This window comes from Ylistrum balloti, unplaced genomic scaffold (genome assembly GCF_031769215.1).
Source record: "Ylistrum balloti isolate Yb309-2 unplaced genomic scaffold, AGI_CSIRO_Ybal_v1 Utg370212, whole genome shotgun sequence".
Taxonomy (NCBI): domain Eukaryota; kingdom Metazoa; phylum Mollusca; class Bivalvia; order Pectinida; family Pectinidae; genus Ylistrum; species Ylistrum balloti.
The window spans coordinates 440,218-466,920 of record NW_026782181.1 but is presented as its reverse complement, the minus strand read 5'-3'; the positions used below and the strand labels follow the sequence as shown (position 1 = coordinate 466,920).

Here is a 26,703-nt window from a genome sequence, read left to right as displayed (position 1 = left end):
TGTAATATTAAATTAAACAATTTTAGTACTTGTTCTAATTGGACAAATGTACTTTGTTGTTAGCAGTGTGGCAATAAGACAATCATAATTTATGGTAAGTGTTGTAATTAGCAAATTGGAGTTTGTTGTAAGTGTTGTGATTAACTTCTGAAATTCTAGTGCGTATGTACTCACACTTGCTGACACTCTATATATATTTAACTGTGGTTCCTTAGTCTGACATCACACTAGTACATTGTGTACTGAAATGTGGTTCCTTTGTGACATCACACTAGTACATTGTGTACTGAAATGTGGTTCCTTAGTCTGACATCACACTGGTACATTGTGTACTGAAATGTGGTTCCTTAGTCTGACATCACACTAGTACATTGTGTACTGAAATGTGGTTCCTTAGTCTGACATCACACTGGTACATTGTGTACTGAAATGTGGTTCCTTAGTCTGACATCACACTAGTACATTGTGTACTGAAATGTGGTTCCTTAGTCTGACATCACACTGGTACATTGTGTACTGAAATGTGGTTCCTTAGTCTGACATCACACTAGTACATTGTGTACTGAAATGTGGTTCCTTAGTCTGACATCACATTAGTACATTGTGTACTGAAATGTGGTTCCTTTGTGACATCACACTAGTACATTGTGTACTGAAATGTGGTTCCTTAGTCTGACATCACATTAGTACATTGTGTACTGAAATGTGGTTCCTTAGTCTGACATCACACAAGTACATTGTGTACTGAAATGTGGTTCCTTAGTCTGACATCACACTAGTACATTGTGTACTGAAATGTGGTTCCTTAGTCTGACATCACATTAGTACATTGTGTACTGAAATGTGGTTCCTTAGTCTGACATCACATTAGTACATTGTGTACTGAAATGTTGTTCCTTACTCTGACATTACATTAGTACATTGTGTACTGAAATGTGGTTCCTTAGTCTGACATCACATTAGTACATTGTGTACTGAAATGTGGTTCCTTAGTCTGACATCACATTAGTACATTGTGTACTGAAATGTGGTTCCTTAGTCTGACATCACACTAGTACATTGTGTACTGAAATGTGGTTCCTTAGTCTGACATCACACTAGTACATTGTGTACTGAAATGTGGTTCCTTTGTGACATCACACTAGTACATTGTGTACTGAAATGTGGTTCCTTAGTCTGACATCACATTAGTACATTGTGTACTGAAATGTGGTTCCTTAGTCTGACATCACATTAGTACATTGTGTACTGAAATGTGGTTCCTTAGTCTGACATCACACTAGTACATTGTGTACTGAAATGTGGTACCTTAGTCTGACATCACATTAGTACATTGTGTACTGAAATGTGGTTCCTTAGTCTGACATCACACTAGTACATTGTGTACTGAAATGTGGTTCCTTAGTCTGACATCACACTAGTACATTGTGTACTGAAAGGTGGTTCCTTAGTCTGACATCACATTAGTACATTGTGTACTGAAATGTGGTACCTTAGTCTGACATCACATTAGTACATTGTGTACTGAAATGTGGTTCCTTAGTCTGACATCACACTAGTACATTGTGTACTGAAATGTGGTTCCTTTGTGACATCACACTAGTACATTGTATTAACAGCAGTCATTATCAATTTTATGTGAACATATGGTGGTTATCGCTGGTATTTTGGAAGGACGATACAGAAATTTATTACCAAGATCATTACATTGGCCTGTGGTGTAGGCAATTTCTTATAGGAGATAATTTGAACTTTGATTAATTTTTGTGTTGTAGGCGATGTCCAGATGAAATCCAAGCTGGAATGCTATTCAGAACGGCGGTCTAATAATGTGGCTGTGTCCGACCTCAAACTATTGGACAGTGAGTAGTTTAAGATAGGTGTTCAAACTGAAAAGATGAGTATTGGGAACTTTTGAAAGAACTTGTGCACCATAACAATGCCTGGAGGCAGCTTCGAAAAATAAAAATAAATATTAATTTATTGTATTATTATTATAATTATTATATTAATTAATTAATCAATAAATTAATTTCATTCAAGCGAGGTCCTAAATGAGGATCAAGGGCAGAGTTGATACTATACACTGCTGTTTGATATTGATATAACAATATGCACCATTCAAAATAATTAGCTGCCCTGCAGGTAGAGCATAAGAATTGTACCTTTTGCCCCCTATTGTATGATATATGAGGTATCTAATGCCTTCACACTGCTGTTCTGCCTTGTTTTGATCATTCTCCCATGTGAGGAAAGTTTTTGGTTCTGTTTCCTGACTGAGAAATACCAGCATCTTTCAAAATTGTAGTTACTTCTCTATATTAGCATTTTGGCGTAGAGTTTGCCCACCGTCAATATAGTATTTGTATATATCGAAGCTTCCTACAACTACATACTTACTTGACAAACACTGGGAGATGGTCCATAATTTACCCTAGCTGTTGATAGGACATAAAAGTTATAAACCAATCCAAATTGAAAAAAAATCAGTGGATTATTAGAGTAATTCTGCTATATTTCAACATCTTTTAAGACTTTTTTATGTTTGTTTTTTTCTTTCTTTCATTTGGATGCATCCTTTAGTGACTGTATAAGATATTAAACATTATAAAACTGAAACCAACCCTTTTGGACATCTGCACACTTACAGCCCCAGTCATTTCTGATTGTTCCAACAATTAAATGTCAGTACGGTGAAATGCTATATTTGATATAATTTTGTATATATCTTTTCAAAAAAATTTCATATTTGATAATTCTACTTTTGGGAGAAATATCTTCAGCATTGGTCTAGATTCTTATTTATCTAGCAGAATATATAAAAAAAATCTTAATTTTTTTGTTTCATTTGTGAAAATTGATTTGATAAGGAATATTAATATTCTTATTGGTACACAGAAACTAATATTTTGTTCATCTCGTAATGTTGAAAGTTTATGTTTGAAAAGCTTTCTCAAATGATGCCTATCATTAAACAACAGTCACCAAATTTAGCAAGATGGTTTTATTGTTAGAGATCATTTATATATATTGTAGACGTATTGTTTTGTTGTATTCTATTGTACAGCTATAAGTAAAAGTCCTTCCAGGTATTTAGCTGTCAAGTGTACTATTGATATCATAAAAAATCATTATTGATTTCTTGTAGTATGACAGCAAACTTAAACAAATTAAAGTGGCAGCAATGAACACCTTCATTACACTCATGATAATGATTATTGTTACAGAAGTATCGTCGAAAGACTTCAAAATACGATGGGGATCCAGATTTCAGAGTTTACATAAAACAAGACGACGACATCGACCGATGCTGAAAATGACACAAGAAAGTAATTCATTGCTGGACCAGCTATACGATAAACAGGCACAGGTAGGCATACTTATCACATTCAACCAGTCAGTCACAGTCTTAATGATTGTCTTAACTCAAGTTCCTCAAATGTAAAAATTTACTCCTGTCATTTGAAACTTTATTCTTTTTCAACTATTTGTCTAATTGGCAAGCTGATGTACTAAATTTCAGCAAGTGTTGTTGCATTTATTTCATGAAATCATACAGTTATATTGCAAAAATCTTTTACTAAAAACACATGAGATTGAATACTTTTGTTGGAGTTAGTTTTTGTACATTGCTGATAATAGTTTTGTAAGTTGAGTATAATCATATTCTGTTTTGAATGTCAGTGTTTGATGACCAGACTGGACTGCTGGAGCGTGAACATGTTCCATCTGGATATAATCACTTGTGGTAAGTACAGAGTTTTGTAGTTAAAATAATGTTAGTGAGTACATCAGTTCTGTAGGTATGATAACGTGATGAGTACATCAGTTCTGTAGGTATGGTAACGTGATGAGTACATCAGTTCTGTAGGTATGATGAGTACATCAGTTCTGTAGGTATGATGAGTACATCAGTTCTGTAGGTATGATAATGTGACGAGTACATCAGTTCTGTAGGTATGGTAACGTGATGAGTACATCAGTTCTGTAGGTATGATGAGTACATCAGTTCTGTAGGTATGATAATGTGACGAGTACATCAGTTCTGTAGGTATGATAACGTGATGAGTACATCAGTTCTGTAGGTATGGTAACGTGATGAGTACATCAGTTCTGTAGGTATGATGAGTACATCAGTTCTGTAGGTATGATGAGTACATCAGTTCTGTAGGTATGATAATGTGACGAGTACATCAGTTCTGTAGGTATGGTAACGTGATGAGTACATCAGTTCTGTAGGTATGATAATGTGACGAGTACATCAGTTCTGTAGGTATGGTAACGTGATGAGTACATCAGTTCTGTAGGTATGATAACGTGATGAGTACATCAGTTCTGTGGATATGATAACGTGATGAGTACATCAGTTCTGTGGATATGATAACGTGATGAGTACATCAGTTCAGTAGGTATGATAACGTGATGAGTACATCAGTTCTGTAGGTATGATAACGTGATGAGTACATCAGTTCTGTGGATATGATAACGTGATGAGTACATCAGTTCTGTGGATATGATAACGTGATGAGTACATCAGTTCTGTAGGTATGATAACGTGATGAGTACATCAGTTCTGTAGGTATGATAACGTGATGAGTACATCAGTTCTGTAGGTATGATAACGTGACGAGTACATCAGTTCTGTAGGTATGATGAGTACATCAGTTCTGTAGGTATGATAACATGATGAGTACATCAGTTCTGTAGGTATGATAACGTGATGAGTACATCAGTTCTGTAGGTATGATAACGTGATGAGTACATCAGTTCTGTAGGTATGATGAGTACATCAGTTCTGTAGGTATGATAACGTGATGAGTACATCAGTTCTGTAGGTATGATAACGTGATGAGTACATCAGTTCTGTGGATATGATAACGTGATGAGTACATCAGTTCTGTGGATATGATAACGTGATGAGTACATCAGTTCTGTGGATATGATAACGTGATGAGTACATCAGTTCTGTGGATATGATAACGTGATGAGTACATCAGTTCTGTGGATATGATAACGTGATGAGTACATCAGTTCAGTAGGTATGATAACGTGATGAGTACATCAGTTCTGTGGATATGATAACGTGATGAGTACATCAGTTCTGTAGGTATGATAACGTGATGAGTACATCAGTTCTGTAGGTATGATAACGTGATGAGTACATCAGTTCTGTAGGTATGATAACGTGATGAGTACATCAGTTCTGTAGGTATGATAACGTGATGAGTACATCAGTTCTGTGGATATGATAACGTGATGAGTACATCAGTTCTGTAGGTATGATAACGTGACGAATACATCAGTTCTGTAGGTATGATAACGTGATGAGTACATCAGTTCTGTAGGTATGGTAACGTGATGAGTACATCAGTTCTGTAGGTATGATAACGTGACGAATACATCAGTTCTGTAGGTATGATAACGTGATGAGTACATCAGTTCTGTAGGTATGGTAACGTGATGAGTACATCAGTTCTGTGGATATGATAACGTGATGAGTACATCAGTTCTGTAGGTATGATAACGTGACGAATACATCAGTTCTGTAGGTATGATAACGTGATGAGTACATCAGTTCTGTAGGTATGGTAACGTGATGAGTACATCAGTTCTGTAGGTATGATAACGTGATGAGTACATCAGTTCTGTAGGTATGATAACGTGATGAGTACATCAGTTCTGTAGGTATGATAACGTGATGAGTACATCAGTTCTGTAGGTATGATAACGTGATGAGTACATCAGTTCTGTGGATATGATAACGTGATGAGTACATCAGTTCTGTAGGTATGATAACGTGACGAATACATCAGTTCTGTAGGTATGATAACGTGATGAGTACATCAGTTCTGTGGATATGATAACGTGATGAGTACATCAGTTCTGTAGGTATGATAACGTGATGAGTACATCAGTTCTGTGGATATGATAACGTGATGAGTACATCAGTTCAGTAGGTATGATAACGTGACGAGTACATCAGTTCTGTAGGTATGATAACATGACGAGTACATCAGTTCTGTAGGTATGATGAGTACATCAGTTCTGTAGGTATGGTAACGTGATGAGTACATCAGTTCTGTAGGTATGGTAACGTGATGAGTACATCAGTTCTGTAGGTATGATAACGTGATGAGTACATCAGTTCTGTAGGTATGATAACGTGATGAGTACATCAGTTCTGTGGATATGATAACGTGATGAGTACATCAGTTCAGTAGGTATGATAACGTGACGAGTACATCAGTTCTGTAGGTAGTTCTGTAGGTATGATAACGTGACGAGTACATCAGTTCTGTAGGTATGATGAGTACATCAGTTCTGTAGGTATGATAACGTGACGTGATGAGTACATCAGTTCTGTAGGTATGATGAGTACATCAGTTCTGTAGGTATGATAACGTGACGAGTACATCAGTTCTGTAGGTATGGTAACGTGATGAGTACATCAGTTCTGTAGGTATGATGAGTACATCAGTTCTGTAGGTATGATAACGTGACGAGTACATCAGTTCTGTAGGTATGATAACGTGACGAGTACATCAGTTCTGTAGGTATGGTAACGTGATGAGTACATCAGTTCTGTAGGTATGATGAGTACATCAGTTCTGTAGGTATGATAACGTGACGAGTACATCAGTTCTGTAGGTATGATAACGTGACGAGTACATCAGTTCTGTAGGTATGGTAACGTGATGAGTACATCAGTTCTGTAGGTATGATGAGTACATCAGTTCTGTAGGTATGATAATGTGACGAGTACATCAGTTCTGTAGGTATGATAACGTGACGAGTACATCAGTTCTGTAGGTATGATAATGTGATGAGTACATCAGTTCTGTAGGTATGATGAGTACATCAGTTCTGTAGGTATGGTAACGTGATGAGTACATCAGTTCTGTAGGTATGATAACGTGATGAGTACATCAGTTCTGTAGGTATGATGAGTACATCAGTTCTGTAGGTATGGTAACGTGATGAGTACATCAGTTCTGTAGGTATGGTGACGTGACGAGTACATCAGTTCTGTAGGTATGATGAGTACATCAGTTCTGTAGGTATGGTAACGTGATGAGTACATCAGTTCTGTAGGTATGATGAGTACATCAGTTCTGTAGGTATGATAATGTGATGAGTACATCAGTTCTGTAGGTATGATGAGTACATCAGTTCTGTAGGTATGGTAACGTGATGAGTACATCAGTTCTGTAGGTATGATGAGTACATCAGTTCTGTAGGTATGGTAACGTGATGAGTACATCAGTTCTGTAGGTATGGTGACGTGACGAGTACATCAGTTCTGTAGGTATGATAACGTGATGAGTACATCAGTTCAGTATATAATATCAAGTGACGAGTACATGAGTTATATATTATGTAAATGTTAGTGAGTACATCAGCTATACATGTGATGAGTACATCAGCTATACATGTGATGAGTACATTAGTAATGTGTGTGACGAGTACAAAAGTTATATGTGTGGTGAGTACATGAGTTATGTATGTTGTGAGTACATGCGTTATGTATGTAGTAAGTACATGAGTTCTATGTGTTGTGAGTACATGAATTCTGTATATGGTGAGTACAGTATTTACATGTGTTGTGAGTACATGAGTTCTATGTGTTGTGAGTACATGAATTCTGTATATGATGAGTACAGTATATACATGTGTTGTGAGTACATGAGTTCTATGTGTTGTGAGTACATGAATTCTGTATGTGGTGAGTACAGTATTTACATGTGTTGTGAGTACATGAGTTCTATGTGTTGTGAGTACATGAATTCTGTATATGATGAGTACAGTATTTACATGTGTTGTGAGTACATCAGATATACAATGTGCGGTGAGTACATTAATAGATGATATTTGAGTCACTGTTGTATTTCTCAGAATACAAACATTTTTCATTCTACAACATTATCTGTGTGGTATACAAGTATGCCTGCTTTGATGGTGTTTTGGTCTGTGTATTGTTGTTATGTAATGTCAGTCTGTTTCATTTGTACACATCAATTTATCTACATCAATCAAATTAAGTGCTGTATGGTGAATGTGATTTTATCTAGAAATGATAATTGCTTTCCATTAACATATTAGTGGGTCTGTCTGTGTTCTGTTTCAGAGTAATGTACTACAGCAGTCATTGTTCAGGGAACAGTTCTAAATGTTATGTAATAATCTTACTAGTTAATATTAAAATTGCTAACAGCTTTATCATAACATGTATGAAAACTGTCCAATAACATTTCATAACATATGAATACTGTAATAGGAGTTTTAAACATAATAGTTATCATGATATCGTATAGAATGTTAAACATGATGTATGGTATTTCTGCTGTAAATCATTACAAAGCAATTTTACACTAACTAGTATGTCTTTAACATAACAATCAGAGCTGTTCCTGATGTAGTGGCTGCTGCAGTACACACAACATCACCACTCTGAAACAGAAATCAGAGATGGTGTGTTACACTCCTGATTTGACAACTATTGTATAACATTCCTGATTTGACAACTATTGTATAACATTCCTGATATGACAACTATTGTATAACATTCCTGATTTGACAACTATTGTATAACATTCCTGATTTGACAACTATTGTATAACATTCCTGATTTGACAACTATTGTATAACATTCCTGATTTGACAACTATTGTATAACATTCCTGATATGACAACTATTGTATAACATTCCTGATTTGACAACTATTGTATAACATTCCTGATTTGACAACTATTGTATAACATTCCTGATTTGACAACTATTGTATAACATTCCTGATTTGACAACTATTGTATAACATTCCTGATTTGACAACTATTGTATAACATTCCTGATTTGACAACTATTGTATAACATTCCTGATTTGACAACTATTGTATAACATTCCTGATTTGACAACTATTGTATAACATTCCTGATTTGACAACTATTGTATAACATTCCTGATATGACAACTATTGTATAACATTCCTGATTTGACAACTATTGTATAACATTCCTGATTTGACAACTATTGTATAACATTCCTGATTTGACAACTATTGTATAACATTCCTGATATGACAACTATTGTATAACATTCCTGATTTGACAACTATTGTATAACATTCCTGATATGACAACTATTGTATAACATTCCTGATTTGACAACTATTGTATAACATTCCTGATTTGACAACTATTGTATAACATTCCTGATTTGACAACTATTGTATAACATTCCTGATATGACAACTATTGTATAACATTCCTGATATGACAATCAATTGTATAACATTTCTGATCAAACAGCAGTTGTATAACTTTTCTGATAGGACATCTGTTGTATAAAGTTTTAATAAAGCATTTACATACCTGTACATTGTCCCCTCCATTTCTGTGTTTCAGGTCGCCCGCTCTTCCATGTTGCTTTTCACCTATTCCAGCATTACAACCTGATAGAGACTTTCAATCTTGATGTCATGAAGCTGCTGAGGACATTTTGTAAGTGTTTATGTCACGATTATTATCATGTGATGAGATCATTTAATAATATCATACAAGTTCTAAACATCAACACAGAATCAGCTGTGTTTCAGTCATCTATTTTATGGTACTCAGTAAGTTATCTGTGGTACAATATTCAGTAAGTTATCTGTGGTACAGTACTCAGTAAGTTATCTGCGGTACAGTACTCAGTAAGTTATCTGTGGTACAGTACTCAGTAAGCTATCTGTGGTACAGTACTCAGTAAGTTATCTGCGGTACAGTACTCAGTAAGTTATCTGTGGTACAGTACTCAGTAAGTTCTCTGTGGTACAGTACTCAGTAAGTTATCTGTGGTACAGTACTCAGTAAGTTCTCTGTGGTACAGTACTCAGTAAGTTATCTGTGGTACAGTACTCAGTAAGTTATCTGTGGTACAGTACTCAGTAAGTTCTCTGTGGTACAGTACTCAGTAAGTTATCTGTGGTACAGTACTCGGTAAGTAATCTGTGGTACAGTATTCAGTAAGTTATCTGTGGTACAATACTCAGTAAGTTATCCAAGGTACAATACTCAGTAAGTTATCTGTGGTACAATACTCACTAAGTTATCCATGGTACAGTACTCAGTAAGTTATCTGTGGTACAGTACTCAGTAAACTGTGGTACAATACTCAGTAAGTTATCTGTGGTACAGTACTCAGTAAGTTATCTGTGGTACAGTACTCAGTAAGTTATCTGTGGTACAGTACTCAGTAAGTTATCTGTGGTACAGTACTCAGTAAGTTATCTGCGGTACAGTACTCAGTAAGTTATCTGTGGTACAGTACTCGGTAAGAAATCTGTGGTACAGTATTCAGTAAGTTATCTGTGGTACAATACTCAGTAAGTTATCTGTGGTACAGTACTCAGTAAGTTATCTGTGGTACAGTACTCAGTAAGTTATCTGTGGTACAGTACTCAGTAAGTTATCTGTGGTACAGTACTCAGTAAGTTATCTGTGGTACAGTACTCAGTAAGTTATCTGTGGTACAGTACTCAGTAAGTTATCTGTACAGTACTACAGTAAGTTATCTGTGGTACAGTAAGTTATCTGTGGTACAGTACTCAGTAAGTTATCTGTTGTACAGTACTCAGTAAGTTATCTGTTGTACAGTACTCAGTAAGTTATCTGTGGTACAGTACTCAGTAAGTTATCTGTGATACAGTACTCAGTAAGTTCTCTATGGTACAGTACTCAGTAAGTTATCTGTGGTACAGTACTCAGTAAGTTCTAAGTTCTGTGGTACAGTACTCAGTAAGTTATCTGTGGTACAGTACTCAGTAAGTTATCTGTGGTACAGTACTTATCTGTGGTACAGTACTCAGTAAGTTATCTGTGGTACAGTACTCAGTAAGTTATCTGTGGTACAGTACTCAGTAAGTTATCTGTGGTACAGTAAAGTTATCTGTGGTACAGTACTCAGTAAGTTATCTGTGGTACAGTACTCAGTAAGTTATCTGTGGTACAGTACTCAGTAAGTTATCTGTGGTACAGTACAGTACTCAGTAAGTTATCTGTGGTACAGTACTCAGTAAACTGTGGTACAATACTCAATAAGTTATCTGTGGTACAGTACTCAGTAAGTTATCTGTGGTACAGTACTCAGTAAGTAAGTTATCTGTGGTACAGTACTCAGTAAGTTATCTGTGGTACAGTACTCAGTAAGTTATCTGTGGTACAGTTATCTGTGGTACAGTACTCAGTAAGTTATCTGTGGTACAGTACTCAGTAAGTTATCTGTGGTACAGTACTTAGTAAGTTATCTGCGGTACAGTACTGAGTAAGTTATCTGTGGTACAGTTTTCAGTAAGTTATCTGTGGTACAGTACTCAGTAAGTTATCTGTGGTACAGTACTCAGTAAGTTATCTGTGGTACAGTACTCAGTAAGTTATCTGTGGTACAGTACTCAGTAAACTGTGGTACAATACTCAATAAGTTATCTGTGGTACAGTACTCAGTAAGTTATCTGTGGTACAGTACTCAGTAAGTTCTCTGTGGTACAGTACTCAGTAAGTTATCTGTGGTACAGTACTCAGTAAGTTATCTGTGGTACAGTACTCAGTAAGTTATCTGCGGTACAGTACTCAGTAAGTTATCTGTGGTACAGTACTCAGTAAGTTATCTGTGGTACAGTACTCAGTAAGTTATCTGTGGTACAGTACTCAGTAAGTTATCTGTTGTACAGTACTCAGTAAGTTATCTGTGGTACAGTACTCAGTAAGTTATCTGTGGTACAGTACTCAGTAAGTTATCTGTGGTACAGTACTCAGTAAGTTATCTGTGGTACAGTACTCAGTAAGTTATCTGTGGTACAGTACTCAGTAAGTTATCTGTGGTACAGTACTCAGTAAGTTATCTGTGGTTACTGTGGTAGTACTCAGTAAGTTATCTGTGGTACAGTAAGTTATCTCAGTAAGTTATCTGTGGTACAGTTTTCAGTAAGTTATCTGTGGTACAGTACTCAGTAAGTTATCTGTTGTACAGTACTCAGTAAGTTATCTGTGGTACAGTACTCAGTAAGTTATCTGTGGTACAGTACTCAGTAAGTTATCTGTGGTACAGTACTCAGTAAGTTCTCTGTGGTACAGTACTCAGTAAGTTATCTGTGGTACAGTACTCAGTAAGTTATCTGTGGTACAGTACTCAGTAAGTTATCTGTGGTACAGTACTCAGTAAGTTCTCTGTGGTACAGTACTCAGTAAGTTATCTGTGGTACAGTACTCAGTAAGTTATCTGTGGTACAGTACTCAGTAAGTTATCTGTGGTACAGTACTCAGTAAGTTATCTGCGGTACAGTACTCAGTAAGTTATCTGCGGTACAGTACTCAGTAAGTTATCTGTGGTACAGTACTCAGTAAGTTATCTGTGGTACAGAGCTAGACTGATCAGAAATATCACTGTGGTACAGAAGTCAGTAAGTTCTCTGTGGTACAGTACTCAGTAAGTTATCTGTGGTACAGTACTCAGTAAGTTATCTGTGGTACAAGTACAGTACTCAGTAAGTTATCTGTTATCTGTGGTACAGTACTCAGTAAGTTATCTGTGGTACAGTACTCAGTAAGTTCTCTGTGGTACAGTACTCAGTAAGTTATCTGTGGTACAGTACTCAGTAAGTTATCTGTGGTACAGTACTCAGTAAGTTATCTGTGGTACAGTACTCAGTAAGTTATCTGAGGTACAGTACTCAGTAAGTTATCTGTGGTACAGTACAGTTCAGTTCTGTAAGGTATCTGTGGTACAGTAAGTTCTCTGTGGTACAGTACTCAGTAAGTTATCTGTGGTACAGTACTCAGTAAGTTTTCTGTGGTACAGTACTCAGTAAGTTATCTGTGGTACAGTACTCAGTAAGTTATCTGTGGTACAGTACTCAGTAAGTTATCTGTGGTACAGTACTCAGTCTGTGGTACAGTATTCAGTAAGTTATCTGTGGTACAATACTCAGTAAGTTATCTGTGGTACAGTACTCAGTAAGTTATCTGTGGTACAGTACTCAGTAAGTTCTCTGTGGTACAGTTTTCAGTAAGTTATCTGTGGTACAGTACTCACTAAGTTATCCTTGGTACAGTACTCAGTAAGTAATCTGTGGTACAGTACTCAGTAAGTTCTCTGTGGTACAGTTTTCAGTAAGTTATCTGTGGTACAGTACTCAGTAAGTTATCTGTGGTACAGTACTCAGTAAGTTATCTGTGGTACAGTACTCAGTAAGTTATCTGTGGTACAGTACTCAGTAAGTTATCTGTGGTACAGTACTCAGTAAGTTCTCTGTGGTACAGTACTCAGTAAGTTATCTGTGGTACAGTACTCAGTAAGTAATCTCAGTACAGTTTATCTGTGGTACAGTACTCAGTAAGTTATCTGTGGTACAGTACTCAGTAAGTTATCTGTTGTACAGTACTCAGTAAGTTATCTGTGGTACAGTACTCAGTAAGTTATCTGTGATACAGTACTCAGTAAGTTCTCTATGGTACAGTACTCCGTAAGTTATCTGTGGTACAGTACTCAGTATGTTATCTGTGGTACAGTACTCAGTAAGTTATCTGTGGTACAGTACTCAGTAAGTTATCTGTGGTACAGTTCGAGGTTATCCATGTTTTTCAATCTGTCATAGTACTCAGTTACTTCATTTCCAAATCATTATCATACACTGTGTGTCTCTTATGTTTTTTTAAGGTAGGATGTTTGAATGTATGATATTATAAAATGTGAATTTAAAAACTTGCATTGTTCTTATAATTATCATCATTTTATCCTGCACAATTTCTGGGGTTCATCCAGATAGTTTTGTTAGTGAAACAACTTGTATCAAAAAGGCACAGCTATCAGTTAGATAAGGTAATGAAAATATATCTGACATGGAACCTTATCTCCTGATACGTTATTTCAGAGTTATGTTCAGCTTTATTCATGAGGCCATTCACTTCAATATAAGTTTTCACCTTTCCTAGTTGTATTAAACATACTTGCATGGAAGTATGAGTCTGTTATATCAATAGACTTTTATTTTCATCCATGTTTGTCTAATACAACTAGATTGTAGTTTGGTCCACCTAAAATGTTAGTGGCTTTCTTTGAGTTTGATGTAAAGGGGCAGTTGAAGAAAACTTCTTCTATGGACCTGTGGAATTTTATTTTCTCTGTCTTCCCTGCTCTGTTTCTTTATACTAGGTCGATTTGTAATCTTGAACTGAATAAAAATTCCTTAAATGTTGAATTCCTCATGATATCTAGATATAGACTTCAGTGTCTTTTCTTTAATTTTTAAGACTTGCACATAATCTGTAAGGACTCCTTTGTTGTAAGACTTGGGATACATAACTACTATGTTTTATTTGTAAGACTTTGGGATTACCATGAAACACTACCACAATTTTCATGCAGCTGTGTAAGACTTGTTACCTTCAGGAGAAACAGGTGAGACTAAACATACTTTAAACTGTGTAAGACCCTGTGTAAACCAGGATACACCTAAACTTGCTTTATTGTAAGACTATATATTTGCTGATAAAACTGTAGAACTCCTTTGTTGTAAGACTTGGGATACTGAAGGACTCCTTTATTGTAAGACTTGGGATACTGAAGGACTCCTTTATTGTAAGACTTGGGATACTGTAGAACTGCTTTATTGTAAGACTTGGGATACTGTAGAACTGCTTTATTGTAAGACTTGGGATACTGAAGGACTCCTTTGTTGTAAGACTTGGGATACTGTAGAACTGCTTTATTGTAAGACTTGGGATACTGAAGGACTCCTTTGTTGTAAGACTTGGGATACTGAAACTTGGGATACTGAAGAACTGCTTTATTGTAAGACTTGGGATACTGAAGGACTGCTTTGTTGTAAGACTTGGGATACTAAAGGACTGCTTTGTTGTAAGACTTGGGATACTGAAGAACTGCTTTATTGTAAGACTTGGGATACTGAAGAACTGCTTTATTGTAAGACTTGGGATACTGAAGGACTCCTTTATTGTAAGACTTGGGATACTGAAGAACTGCTTTGTTGTAAGACTTGGGATACTGTAGAACTGCTTTGTTGTAAGACTTGGGATACTGTAGAACTGCTTTGTTGTAAGACTTGGGATACTGAAGGACTGCTTTGTTGTAAGACTTGGGATACTGAAGAACTGCTTTATTGTAAGACTTGGGATACTGAAGGACTGCTTTGTTGTAAGACTTGGGATACTGAAGGACTGCTTTGTTGTAAGACTTGGGATACTGAAGAACTGCTTTATTGTAAGACTTGGGATACTGAAGGACTCCTTTGTTGTAAGACTTGGGATACTGAAGGACTGCTTTATTGTAAGACTTGTGATACTGTAGGACTCCTTAGATGTAAGACTTGGGATACTGAAGGACTGTTTTGTTGTAAGATTTTGGATGCTGTAGGACTCCTTTATTGTAAGACTTGGGATACTGAAGGACTCCTTTATTGTAAGACTTGGGATACTGAAGGACTCCTTTGTTGTAAGACTTGGGATACTGAAAGACACCTTTGTTGTAAGACTTGGGATACTGAAGAACTGCTTTGTTGTAAGACTTGGGATACTGAAAGACTCCTGTGTTTTAAGACTTGGGATACTGAAAGACTCCCTTATTGTAAGACTTGGGATACTGAAGAACTGCTTTGTTGTAAGACTTGGGAAACTGAAAGACTCCTGTGTTGTAAGACTTGGGATACTGAAAGACTCGCTTATTGTAAGACTTGGGATACTGTAGAACTGCTTTGTTGTAAGACTTGGGATACTGAAAGACTCCTGTGTTTGTAGTCTTAGAATACTGAAGGACTGTATTGTTGTCTATCTTGGGATGCTGTAGGACTCCTTTGTTGTAAACTTTGGGATACTGAAGGACTCTTATTGATTTCAATTTCAAAGAATTTTGTTGACATAAATACATATATTACAAAGGGTAAGACATCAAATGGAGCCCATTTCAGTCCTTTCTGACACATAGCAACACAGTAGTTCAAGATAAAATATATTAACTTACATTACAGTCAATAAATTATAATAATTCAATACCATACAAGGGAAACAACTCCTACTTACCTGAAATTGATAGTATTATATATTATATTATAAAGATGATGGAGAAGATAAAATGAGCTGCAATGTCACATCATCTGCTATTTTATGAAATTTGAAAATTGCTCTCTAGGATTATTTGAAAGTTTTTTTTATATAGATGATCTTTTTACATAGTTTTTAATATATTGAATTGTCTTACATTTTCACAGTTGCAAAATACTATACCTCCGTTTGAAATCATGACCAGCTTATTGGCTGCCATGACACATGACGTTGATCACCCTGGAGTGAACCAGGCGTTCCTGATAGCCACTGCTAACCATCTTGCTGCATTATATGAGGTAAAGTTACCTATGGAAAAAAAAATCAAAAACAAAAAGCGAAAAAAAGAAATGATAAATGAAGATGTTTGAAAAGAAAACTCCTCTGATAATGTTTTCACCTTTTACTTCATAAATTGTGCCAAAGGTTAGGATGAAATCCTGTGATTTTCTTCAAAATGGTAATCATTTTTGCAATTATGTAATGCGACAGAATACTGTATATTATATTTTAATAAATGTTATAGAAGTGATCTGTAAATTTTTGTAGTGCAGTTTATGTACCTTATGTTTTATATGTCATACTTTGGAACTACTGTTTGTAAACAAAGTTCATGGACCAAACAAATATTTCTTATTTTCCTCTTTTATCATATCTCATTTTCAAGTACATGTTGGCTTTTGTCGATATTTTAGCATGAATTATTTAGAATCAAAATATAACATACTAAATTTGTCTTAGAAGTTGCTAAAGACTCTTACATGAGTATTGTGATATATTGAGCAGTGTTATCAATTAATATTGTGTATTTCAGAACACATCTGTGCTGGAAAACCATCACTGGAGGTCAGCAATTGGTGTCCTTCTCGAAACAGGGTTGTTTAGTCATCTTAGTGTCATGGAATGGTAAGGAAATTTTTATTGGTTCGTTTTATTTCACAGCTAAAAGAATATCGCTCGACCTAAATTCATATTATGATAAATGTTGATGCTTACAAAAGACTTATTTTTTTACTAAAAACTTAAAATTTGTTTGTATTCATAGTAATTTGAATATTTTAACATTTACTCTTTGTATTAGGGAGCAGATGGAATCACAAATCAAGTCACTTATATTGGCCACAGATATCACTCGTCAGCAGGAATTTCTAACACGTTTTAAGGTAAGTGAACTGAATAGGTGTAGGATTTCCAGATCAACTCTGTGGAGATAAAATACATAAATACATAAACAATCCGTCTAGTACAAAACTGAAAATTGTGAGAAGATTTCCGTCTACATCATCTGATTGTTGATCTCAACCTTTTGTGGAAAATTCTTGGACAGAAAAAGCAAATATTCTACGAGATTAGTGGCTTTATGAGGATTTTTACATCCTAAATTTCTAAAACTTTTTTTCAATCTTTTGCCACTGAATGTAAATGACCTATGACATAAAAATTTACATGTGATTGACCTTTTGACTTGCTAATTTACATGCAATTTTCAGCTGATCAAGTTGATCAGTACTGACTTCTGATAAATTGAAATGTAGTGTACTTATGGCCAATCTGTAAAGTATGTAAACAGAGGTGTTATGACTGAAATTCCTCTGCGTCGAGCAGTTATCTAAAATTTTGACTTGCAAACATTGATGTTTACATATTGGTCATGTCGGAAAGGTGAGAAGTCTTAATGAGTATGCATGCATGTTATCTCATTGCGGTCACCTTCATCTTATAACACAACCAGTAGAAGATTAGAATATTATGTTTAGATGACAACACGGTCACCTAAATCTTATAACACAACCAGTAGAAGATTAGAGTGTGACGTTTCAATGACCACACAGTCACCTTTATAAGACCTAAATAGCGTTTAAGAAATTAAGAAGAAATTCATATTCATATATAATATGTCATCAATTGGTGAACTATGTTGTTTTCGAATAATTCGTGTTTTGTGTGTACACATTATATAAATATGGTCTCCTTCCATCTCTAATTACAGCCCTGATATAACATTAGGGTAGAAAAGTGACACGTATCAGCCACTGTAACATTTTTGGTCTACTGTGTAAGATGTTTTTCTACTTACCCTCATAAGATGTAGAGTCAGTATCCATTTCTGCGGACATTTTTATCATTGTTTAATTTGTTGTTTACAGAAATATCTAGACAGCGGAGAATATGACGCAGTCAGAAATCCATCACATCGACATTTTATGTTGCAGGTAAAAAAAAAACTTCTTTCTCATGTTTAACTAAAGATTCTTGGACTGTATAACTGATTATCAGGAAACGAGGACTAATGATACTGTATGAAAACAGGAGTGAAGTACTTATAGTAGTAAGAAAAACTGTCTGGAATGGACAGAATATTGTATGAAATTGGGAGTAGAAGGCTGTACACAATGGGAGAAGGGAATTTCTGGAATGTACGGATTTGTAAGGAATATAGCAAGTAGAAGATATATGTATGTTAGTTGGGTTTGGTGACAAATAGGGGCAGAGAAGGAACCGCATCCTAATGGATGTGTAACAGATAGTATAAGGGAATTACATACATGTATGCTGATGTAAATGTGACATACTTCGTTGTATTACAGATAGCCCTTAAGTGTGCTGATATCTCTAACCCATGTCGTATGTGGGACATCAGTCGTCAGTGGAGTGAAAACGTCTGTGAGGAGTTTTTCCGACAAGGTATTAGTCAAAGGCTAAAGGCATTTTTCATTATCAAGATTATTATAACAAAAAATTCTTTGAAGCCCTTTAAGACTGCATGTTTTTAATTCCAATGAAAAAGTGAAGATCTTGCAACAAAATTTGTACTGGACATGTGTTATGACAGTACTTAACTTGTCCTTGGCACCAATAGAGAAAAAATGCTATACATATACACAAATGTATTCAAAAATGGACCTGTGAGTTTCATTCAGCATGAAAAGGGCTTGGACTTGTGACTTTAAGAAAAGTTTGAAATGTTGGTACTTCACAGAACCTTTGAGTTAATTGCTCCAATACAGATATTGAGTTTCTAATAAATATACCTAAATGTGGTTAAAGAAACATGGTTTCTGCTGACTATATCTAAACGTGATTAAAGTGACTTAGTTTTTGATGACTGTACCTAAATGTGGTTAAAGTGACTTAGTTTTTGATGACTGTACCTAAATGTGGTTAAAGTGACTTAGTTTTTGATGACTGTACCTAAATGTGGTTAAAGTGACTTAGTTTTTGATGACTGTACTTAAATGTGGTTAAAGCGACCTAAATATGGTTAAAGTGACATGGTTTCTGCTGACTACCTAAACGTGATTAAAGTGACTTAGTTTTTGATGACTGTACTTCCATTTGCTTAAATGACATGATTTCTGTTGACAGGAGACTATGAATATCGTCTTCACATCCCAGTAACACCAATGTGTGACAGAAAAGCTAACACAGTCGCCAAAATACAAGCAGGTTAGTAAAACGTGGTAGATAGAAATATCACTAATGGATGATAGCTGTAGTTAAATACAAATGAGTTTACAGTTATTGATGCCATTAAACATGGTAATTACAAAGAGTCAAATCATTTGTGGAACATGAGATAATTATATAGTGCGATGACACAAAGTTATTTGACCAATTGTTGTTGCATACAGCATCACTTGGTCAAATAAAATTTGTGTTATACAGAATGTGGGTCCCTTTAGTGCATACAAATTATTATGATAGGCTGGGGTATATTCATTGTATGTAGTGTTGCCTAGCTGCCATTCCATCACACCAGCATGGGAAGCATTGAATATGATGTTGGACATCCTTGTTGAGAGTTATTTTACCTTGTTTTCCATTTAGATAGATAAATGTTTCCTGTATGGTCTTCACCGTGACAGACCCTATTTTTTTTTATAATCAGTCATTACACTTAGGTTTAGTTATTTCAATCTCCAGTTACAAAACGTTTAAATCATGCAAAAATGGTTCATTACGATACCATGTGACAATTCACAATAACTAAATTAAACTATTGTTTTGAGGGTGATGAAACCAAAGCAGATTTATAAGAAATACTTCCTGTAAAGTCTATGAAGTTGTAGGAAATCATTCATCAAAATGCCCAAAGCTTGACTTCAGTTAACTGAAATCTGCAACTACAGAGGTTTGTTCTATCAACATTGTAGTGTGGGAATAAAACTTGCAACTCCATGTAAATCAGCTCGAAGGATAATATTTCAAGACAACATGTACCGTATATACTTCAGGTATTTTACATGTATCTAATACAGATAGCCTTTACTTATATATATTTTTCTATATTACAGGTTTCATAGAGTTTGTAGTGAATCCTTTGTTTCAAGAATGGTACCGGTTTCTTCCAACACAGCTCAGTGAGACAATGTTAAAAAATATGAAATCAAATCAAGCACGATGGAAAGAAATTATGAAAGAGGAAACTGCAGAAAAAGTTAAGGTGGAAATTCAGGAAGATCTGGTAGAGGAGGAAAAAGGAGAGACGAAAGAGGAGGAAAATGAGGAAGAAGTGAATAATAATACTGATGAGGAAAATGACTTTGTGCAGGAAGCACGATTACCGTTAACTTTCACTCACCTGGTGAATGAAGACGAATGCAGTTCATCAAGTAATGGGAGTAGACGGGGAAGCTGTCGTAGTCTATCTCCTTTACGTGAAATTCCTGAAAACCAGTGGAACCCAGAGATACGCAGGCACAGTATGCCTCCGGCATACTTACAGAAAGAAATTACTTGTGTGACTATTCGTCGAGACAGTCTACCTCATACTCAGTACATTCGACGACGTAGCCTTCCAACGGCTATGATATTACATACTACCTCAATGGATAGACTCTTAGGAAAGTTGTCTCCCTTTCCTTCACCAGGAAGGCCTGCAGGCAGAAGCATCTCTATTGACTCATTAGTAACTCAGCCTAAGATCTCAAACCTTAGTCCAAGTTTTGAAGCAAGCAGACTGTTTAGTGGTTTGTCTTTATCTTCAGAAATCACTTCTTTAAATGGATCGACTGGATCTGTGAAATTTGTTGGTGCCCAAAATTTGCTGGGTAGCCGGACTACTCCAAACTGGGGATATAAAGGATCCCAGTTGGGAAAACTTGATAGTACTAGTCATACATTCCATTCTCAACTCCTTTCAGCTGAAGCTTCCCAGAGTGCTGGGGATCTTGCTCAAGGGGAGACAACTGTTATTTCGCCTGTGTCTTTCAACTGTGTAGGTGCTTTATCCAGTAGTGACCGAGACTCTAGTGTTTCCAATACAGATCATGAATTAAAAGGGTCACCACTGGAATATGGTAGGACATCTGCATCTATTGACAGGGTAAAACTAGCTCCAAATACCGAGCCCATCAAATCAAAGGATGTGGCCAAGCATATACCAGGTTCAATTGCATAGCAATAGTGTTTAATATATTTCATATTTATAGTTTAAAGTTTATAATGTAGGGCCTACCAAGGTATATAATATTGGTACTAGTCTTATGTGTTGAATGTGTCTTGGTCGAGACATGCAGTAACACTGCTTCTTTAGATCGATGGTTTGTATTGATAAAAAATCGCATGTTTTATTTACATAAGTATATCTGTCTACTGAAATACTGTATTTATTATACTAAATGGCTGTTTAGGCTTGTTATATTTTAAAAGGGGGTTTGGCCAGTAGAATAATATTTATCATTGAGCATGCTTAGACAGTCTATTAATGAAACTATACTGTTGAATCAACACAGAAATTCACTCCATTTCATGTGTTTATATTTTTAAGGATGATGGGTATTTATTATTGGAGAATCAACTTTTACTAGAATAAATGTGATGTAGATTTGTAGAGATGATTACTGTTGATAAAAAGCCTGTGGTAACAGTACATATTTACTGTGATAGATCACGTTCATTATGTCATCACTGATCACAATTTTGATCTCATCTTTAATTCCATTGTACAAGACTAGCAACAGGGCCAAAGTGGTTACAATCCTTCACCTCAAACACAAAGTTTTACTCTATCTATCTTCGAACCTTTTGATATTCAGAAACAAGAAATAATAACATTGTCCAAACAATTATTCAAAATTTGATTGAACTTAGTGTAAGTCAATTTAATTCAGATGTTTTAGCTACCACGTGTTCTTTTATTGTATAAACTGTTTAAATATCTATTTGATATTAAATAATTTTCCGTGAAACACCAAATATATTTCATATCTGTGTATTCAACAAAGAGGAGAAATGTATTTGGTGGTGCAGATTATTCAATAACATGTACCTATTTCTAAAATGTCTGCCAAAATAAAATATTTAATGTATAAAATGTGCGGAGAATTTCGCCATATTTTTCAACAAAACTGTTTGCTACTTCTGCACTTCTGATGTTTCTCTTATTACCTTAACATTTAATATTAACAGAAAAATCATAAGTTGTAAGGTTTAGTAAATATTTAGTGTATAAATAAGGTTGTGTAACCACTTAATATACTGTCTCTTCATCTATAACTGGACATTTAAGTCTGCAGATTAAAATGGAGTATATCGGATGTATAAACTTTTGTGAAAGTTTGATCAAATTCAGCTTCTCACTTGTTTAAAAAGATGTATGAAAAGTGAAATGAAATGTTTAGCTAGATATTGTGACCTGTGCTCATTGATGTAAAGAGTTGTGAAAAAATGGCTCAAAAATAATCAAGATAATTTGTTATATTACCTAATAGATTAAGAGAATATTCTTCAGAGTAGTTTCTGCATTATTTCATATAAACTGCCTATAGAATTATTTTATCTGTACTATATTGAAATATTCTGTCGTTTTGCAGTACAGAGTTATCTGCTCTTGTCAGTAGAGGTATTGGTTGTTACGTCATTAGTTTATGTGAGAATATTTTGCTGTTTTCTCACAAAGTTATGGTATTACTCTCACAAACAAATGATGAACAACAGATACCTTCTCAAAGAGCAGACAACTCTGTATTACAAAAATACGGAATTCCTAACAAGGATTTATGGTACATTTTACTTATTACGTGGATGTCATTCGACTTCATCACTAGACTAAAGTCTTTAGATTTCTGAAGTGGAACAGAAATTATTTCTACAAAAAAGTATTCATTAAGGGAAATATCTATCTATTGTGAATGAAAAAAATAAAAGAAGAAAAGATTTCTTCACTTATAACTAGTGGGTGTTTACCCGTCAAATGTAAAACAGTTGATTTGTATAATGGATACACTAAATATTATATGTATTTGTCTGTCATGTTTACTATTATGCATGCTGGTTTTTATTTAAAATCTTATCATACTGTACTTTTTAGGACAATTAATCCAAAATCTCACTATTTTACAAAAGGTAGTGTTTGATTTAAAATCTGATATCAGGATAATGCTCGTAAAATTAAGAGTGGGTAGCTGAAAGGTTGTTAACTTCTGAATTTTGAATTAAAGCAATGGATTATAATAGATTTATTATATCTTATAAGATATTTTTCACCTCAGATGTAATTCAGTTTGTATTATGTGTTTGTACATGAAGTTGATATATTCCAACAAGTAGAACAATATGTTAACACCATTGTGATACGGAACTAGATTGTCTTACAGAACAACATTGCAATTTTCACTTCTGCAAGTCTTCTGTGTGTTCTATGGTAATAAGTGCTAACATCTCTTTCTCTATCATAAGAAATCTGTCAAATAATGAAGTGGGTTGATGAGATTAAGTAGTTTATTTCTCGTTCTAAAATATGGTTACCAATTCAAGTAATATTTTAAAAAGGGGATTTTTTCTGGTTTCTTGTCAATAAAACAGCACAATATTTGTTTAAACTTTGAAAATGTAACAGCAAAGAAGAATATTTCATCAGTTAATTGAACAAAAGATAAATGCATGTGTTCAGTAATATGATTAGCAAGATAAAAATGGACTGATTTGACGGTAAAATGAGAGCACTTTTTAAATTAGCTGAAATGTTACATTTATTTGGAGGAGGATGGATTGTGCTGTGATGAGTACCTGACAGTAATTTTCTGAATGTTTCGCTACATTATGTGTATTTCAGTAGCTTTATAAAGTGATAGGATGTCTGACCCTGTCCTTCTTTAGTTATCTAGTCTATACCTTACATACTGGCCAAGTCTGTCTGTGGTATCATACTTTTTTCTTTGGGCTATAATCAATAAGTATGTTATTGTTGGTCTGTCTAACAAAGGACGATAAAAACTCTATTTATATATATTTCTGGAAAATTAAGTATAGAGTTTCTTTACATTTGATGCAATTATGTCAAATGAATAAGTGTTTCTTTGTTTCACTAATTAAAATGATTATGTAAGGAATATGATATAGTGTAGCGAGTTTCTAAGAAGTGTATTTTCTATCACTGCTGCTGGTTGTTGGAAGAAGAATATACTGTCAGGAAACTTGACTTTAGATACTGCTCTTCTGAGTTTTATTTATTCATATTTAGAGAGCTCTGTATATGACTAGATATCCTCCTAAAAGCTAGCAAGTGAAGTTATAGCATACACATGAACTTATAGAACATAGAATCATGGGTGGTTTTTCCTTACTACATCTACCAACATGTTAAGGTAATGTGTACGAGAGGTTGTTATATTTATATTTAAGATTTATACAGTAAGTAGATTAAAATGTAAACTATTTATAACTTCTTACAATTGATGAATTGATGTTTTGTGTAATAAGTGTGAAAAATTGATAACTTAAAAACTTTGTACATGTGTATTATTTGAAATGTTTAAATGAGGCGAGAATATTTAGGACCATATAGTTTGTAAGTTTGGTGATTGTAATGTTACACATGAGTACAGATTCTGTATAATGTGATCTTATACCATTAGTCTATTCTGTAGGAATCTATTGAAATTTCATAGAGAAATGTTTTGGGGAATTTTATCATTTAAGAAATATTAAATTTGATTCGCACTTGTTTTACAAAACTCATGAATACATATATATTTATGTAGATCAAGACTTTGTGTTTTGTTTTTAGTGTTAATTACCTGTGGTCTTTTCCCGTACATAGACTCTGTAAAACCTTCACCAATGCTGAATAGATCTCCCATAGATAGACTCTGTAAAACCCTCAACAGCACTGAATAGACCCTCCATCGATGGGTTCTGTGTGATACCCTTGCCAACACTGATTAGTTCCTCCCATGGATAGCCCCTTTAAAACCATCACCAACACTGAATATTTCCTCCCATGTATAGCCCCTTTAAATCTCACCAACACTGAATATATCTTCTCATGGATATACTAAAAAATCCTAACCAACACAGAACAAGTTCTGCCATAGAGAGGCCTTATAGTCATCTCTCCAACAAGTCCTCCAACAGATACATCACATGAAAATCTGTCCTTTATCTAATAAATATACCCAATGAAACTCTACATCACAAAACACTTCTTCGTACAGATGAACCCCTTGAAATCTACACTGAACAAGAGTCTACACACTGAATGCTTCCTCCTGTGCTTCTGAAGTTCAGAAAGAAGCCATGTCCTAAACAGACCCTTCAGATTCCCTTAACGATTATGCAATGGTGGAATGTATTATGGTATGTCTGTCCATTTATTATAAACTCCTCCCATGTTCAACAGATCTCTTTCAATTTGGTAGGCTTAATCACCATGACACAAAGTTGTGCTTTCTAAATGGCAGTTTTGTATAACTGTATTTGGAAGAGTTACTGCCCCTTGTTTTTTTTTTTTTTTATTATTATTATAAATCTTGTCTGAAGATTTTGATTAGTTTTCAAGCAACTTCCCTGAATTTTTGTTGGATTTATAACTGATTTGTGTTTTCTTGAGCACAGTTTGAGTCATCTTTTTTGGAGGAGCTATTTCCCTCTTATTTTCATCATCATTTTATTCTTGTATGGAGATCTTCAGTTTCTCTGATGGGCATTGTATTTGTGATTTTACAACTTCGCGGTAGTGTCCTTGAGTGGATTTGTATAGGATTCAATAGAGTTCCTTAACAAGAAAACATAACAAAGGACAAAAAGGAAACTCAACACTACAAGGACCAGTTGTGGAATATGTCTATATGTCTTCAGGACATAGACTTTATGACGGCTGATGCCAGTTTTGGAGAGTAAATGGTAGTTCATTATATACTTCTGTGGTAGCACTGCTGAGACTCTTGTTTAGCGGTGCTACGTAGTCCCCAGTTGGTTGTTGTAGGCCCTGGGGTATCTACTGAAGTATCATTTTGCAGTGCTGATTCATTTTGACTGATAACAATGTTTGGAAGCCATCCTGTATCTTTTCATAAGACTGGCATATAATATTCCATCTTGCGATACCCTGGTTAAAGGTAATGGCAATGTTGACTCAACAACCCTGAAACTAGGACCTCACATAAATACTATTATCCTTTATAAGTGTCTTAACACTGTACAAACTCTTGGAAGGAATGATGTTGCCAGAGCAGGGATAAGGATGGTACAATCTCGACCCCTACAATCCTGAATCTAAAGCTAGATGTAAAGGTTCCTCGTTGGAATGTTTATTATTTCTTATATTTAAACCATGATGGAATTTACAATGGCTCTCAATCACTGTAATTGGAAAGTACCCATGCATG

At 35.0% G+C, this 26,703-nt stretch overlaps 1 protein-coding gene across 1 annotated transcript in view; it reads left to right on the top strand.

The window, feature by feature from the left end:
- LOC132551752 (high affinity cAMP-specific 3',5'-cyclic phosphodiesterase 7A-like) overlaps nt 1-25,076 on the top strand; it is a 73,672-nt gene extending 48,596 nt beyond the window's left edge. Inside the window, exons 3-14 of the mRNA XM_060215886.1 lie at nt 1,776-1,862; nt 3,228-3,370; nt 3,685-3,748; nt 9,404-9,585; nt 14,412-14,435; nt 16,261-16,392; nt 16,908-16,999; nt 17,175-17,256; nt 18,241-18,306; nt 18,682-18,778; nt 19,460-19,540; nt 20,389-25,076. Of these exons, the coding sequence (XP_060071869.1) occupies nt 1,776-1,862; nt 3,228-3,370; nt 3,685-3,748; nt 9,404-9,585; nt 14,412-14,435; nt 16,261-16,392; nt 16,908-16,999; nt 17,175-17,256; nt 18,241-18,306; nt 18,682-18,778; nt 19,460-19,540; nt 20,389-21,494 (2,156 nt within the window). The 3' untranslated portion in view covers nt 21,495-25,076. The remainder of the gene's footprint in view (nt 1-1,775; nt 1,863-3,227; nt 3,371-3,684; nt 3,749-9,403; nt 9,586-14,411; nt 14,436-16,260; nt 16,393-16,907; nt 17,000-17,174; nt 17,257-18,240; nt 18,307-18,681; nt 18,779-19,459; nt 19,541-20,388) is intronic.
- Nucleotides 25,077-26,703: the final 1,627 nt, after the last annotated feature.